Source organism: Habropoda laboriosa, unplaced genomic scaffold (genome assembly GCF_001263275.1).
Source record: "Habropoda laboriosa isolate 0110345459 unplaced genomic scaffold, ASM126327v1 scaffold336, whole genome shotgun sequence".
NCBI lineage: Eukaryota > Metazoa > Arthropoda > Insecta > Hymenoptera > Apidae > Habropoda > Habropoda laboriosa.
Window position 1 is genome coordinate 351174 of NW_017100454.1, and position 3122 is coordinate 354295.

At 31.0% G+C, this 3122-nt stretch overlaps 1 protein-coding gene across 2 annotated transcripts; it reads left to right on the top strand.

Moving 5' to 3' along the window:
* The first annotated feature begins 165 nt into the window (after nucleotides 1-165).
* On the top strand, nucleotides 166-3092 carry LOC108575929 (very long-chain specific acyl-CoA dehydrogenase, mitochondrial). 2 transcript variants are annotated; one of them, XM_017938869.1, is made up of 8 exons: nucleotides 166-387; nucleotides 822-1029; nucleotides 1101-1319; nucleotides 1391-1819; nucleotides 1893-2156; nucleotides 2220-2576; nucleotides 2653-2869; nucleotides 2959-3092. In XM_017938869.1, exons 1-8 carry the CDS (start codon nucleotides 317-319, stop codon nucleotides 3090-3092), a joined length of 1899 nt encoding a protein of 632 aa, XP_017794358.1. In that variant the 5' UTR covers nucleotides 166-316. The 2 variants fall into 2 exon arrangements, with proteins under 2 accessions (XP_017794358.1, XP_017794357.1); XM_017938868.1 differs by having other exon boundaries at nucleotides 2653-2865; nucleotides 2955-3092.
* Nucleotides 3093-3122: the final 30 nt, after the last annotated feature.

Here is a 3122-nt window from a genome sequence, read left to right on the forward strand (position 1 = left end):
TGAATATTTTTAATTAAAACAGTATTCGATATTGTATTCTTACACAATTATTTAAATTTTGTAGTACAAATCATATATACGCGGTATCCATACGTAAAAAGACGTACTTCCTGCGAACTACTTATAAATTAGTTCAATTTTTGCAAGGGTAGTAGTATAAGAGTAGAACCTTGTCCTAGTTTCGTAAATGTTCAAAGTTGATCGTTATTTATAATTTTTGTTCAAATTTTAATTATTGTAGAGCACAGAAACAATCTGTAAGACCATTTTGTTATACTTATAAAAATTTCTGACAATTCGAACGTTAACTTCGAAAATGTTACGAATTGCAAATTACATTACTCTAAAACCCAAAAATTTTGTCAAAATCTTTGATTCGAATATCAGGTGAGTTGTTTTCTTTAAAATAATATTGCAGTAGTGTTATTGTACAACCTGTTGCTAATATTATATGTCATATAACTGTTAACGTCTATCTGTCAAAAAACAACAGATGAATGTGCAATTTATTTGCATGGATAAATATTTAAACTTTCCAGCTTTAATTTCTCAAAGAATTTCTTCAAATACTTTTTATTGTCTAAATTATTATTGAATTGCAGTGTACGAATTTATAAAATCGTATTTCAGATATTTGTTACTATGAAGTATGTCAGCTAATTGGACTTTGAGCAGATGACATATATAAATAAACAAACTATACACTTCGTTTTATTTTTTTAGTACGAAGTACAAATTATATAACTCTAAATTTTATATAGTTTATTTAAATTTCAAATTGAATTTTCATTGAAAGCAATTAGCAATATGATATGTTTTAGATGTTTAGCAACACAGGCTGCTGTAAAAAATACAGTAGAAGAAAAAATTAAAAAAAGTGCAGCTCCAAAGGAAACTCAGTCCTTTGTTATGAATCTTTTCCGTGGACAATTGCAAACCAGTCAAGTATTTCCTTTTCCAGAAGTTTTAAATGAAGATCAAATTGATACATTAAAATTGATGATTGATCCTATGGAAAAATTCTTTGAGGTAATGAAATTATGTCAAAGATATGGAAAATTCTTTAAACATGTAGAACTAATTTTAATTTCTATTCAAAGGAAGTAAATGATCCAATGAAAAATGATGATAATGCGTCAATAGATGAAAAAACTATGGCAACTATGTGGGAACTTGGAGTATTTGGTCTTCAAGTTCCACAACAATATGGTGGAATGGGATTAAGTAATACCCAGTATGGTAGATGTGTTGAAATTTGTGGATATCATGATTTAGGTATTGGTATCACTTTAGGTGCACATCAAAGTATAGGATTTAAGGTATATTTTTATGTTTTCTTTATAAATAGTGTAAGAACTATGTTTTCAATCATTTAATTTGGTTCATACAGGGTATACTTTTATTTGGTACACCAGAACAAAAAGAGAAATATCTTCCAAGAGTTTGCAGTGGAGATTGTGCAGCATTTTGTCTTACAGAACCAAGTTGTGGTTCAGATGCAAGTTCAATTCGTTCTCGTGCAGTCAAATCAATAGATGGATCACATTATGTTTTAAATGGTAGTAAAATTTGGATATCAAATGGTGGTTTAGCAGAAATCATGACAGTTTTTGCACAAGTCCCTACAAAAGATCTAGCAACAGGTGAAACAAAGGACAAGGTTACTGCATTTATTGTAGAGAGATCTTTTGGTGGTGTAACAAGTGGGCCACCAGAAAAAAAAATGGGTATTAAGTGCAGTAATACAACAGAAATATATTTTGAAGATGTTAAAATACCAGCAGAAAATGTTTTACATACAGAGGGACAAGGTTTCAAGGTATTTATCATACTAGTTATCAAATTCTTTTAAAAACTTAAGACGAAATGTAACGTGTTTTGTACTTTATCAGGTTGCAATGAGTATTTTAAATAATGGCCGATTTGGTATGGCAGCTGCTCTTTCTGGTAGTATGCGTTATTGTATCAAAAAAGCGGTTGAACATGCAATACAACGTGTACAGTTTGGTCGTACGATAGATAATTATGGAAGTATTCAAGAAAAATTAGGTCGTATGGCAATGTTACAATATGTAACAGAAACCCTTGCATATACAATTTCTGGTAATATGGATAATGGAAGTCAAGATTACCATTTGGAAGCTGCAATTTCCAAAGTAAGTTTCAAATGAACATAGTAACTTATTAATCTGATTATTTCAAAATAATTATTCTTTTAGTGTTTTGCGTCAGAATCTGCATGGTGGGTCTGTGACGAAGCTATTCAAATTCTAGGCGGAATGGGATATATGAAAGAAGCAAACCTTGAACGAGTTATGCGAGATTTACGTATCTTTAGGATTTTTGAAGGAACTAACGATATTCTCCGTCTCTTTGTCGCACTCACTGGAATTCAGTATGCAGGAAGTCATTTAAAAGAATTACAAAGAGCATTTAAAAATCCTACTGCTAATTTAGGATTGATCTTTGAGGAAGCAACAAAAAGAGCAACGCGAGCAATTGGACTAGCATCAACGCCTAATTTTACTCACTTAGTTCATCCTAGTTTACAAGAAAGCGCAACATTTTGTGCCAAGGTTTATATTAATCCATAATTTTGATGTTAATACGTTAATAATCAATTGTTACTAATTGACAAATAATTATTTGTAGGGCCTAGAAGCTTTTGGTCAGGCTATAGAGTCCGCCCTAATCAGATATGGACGAGACATTGTGGATCAGCAATTTGTTCTTAATAGAATAGCTCAAGCAGCATTTGACTTGTATACTATGTCTGTTGTAATAAGCAGGTCAACTACATCTGCAAACAAAAACCTTCCAAGTACGGAACACGAACTTCTTATGACTCAAACTTGGTGTTCTGAAGTAAGTTTATACCTTCAGCAATCATTAATTTTACTTTTATTTAAATTATGTTCTTACTAAAGTACTGAACGTCATTAATTATATTATAGGCAGCCAGCCGTGTGAGTTATAACTTAAAATCAGTTTCTTCTGATAAACACTTAAATGTGTTTAATAACTTAAGCAAAATTTCAAGAAATGTGTGCGGCGTTGGTGGATGTGTTCAGTTAAACCCACTCGGTTTTTAATTAATAAAATCCGTCATTAAATAGCTAATG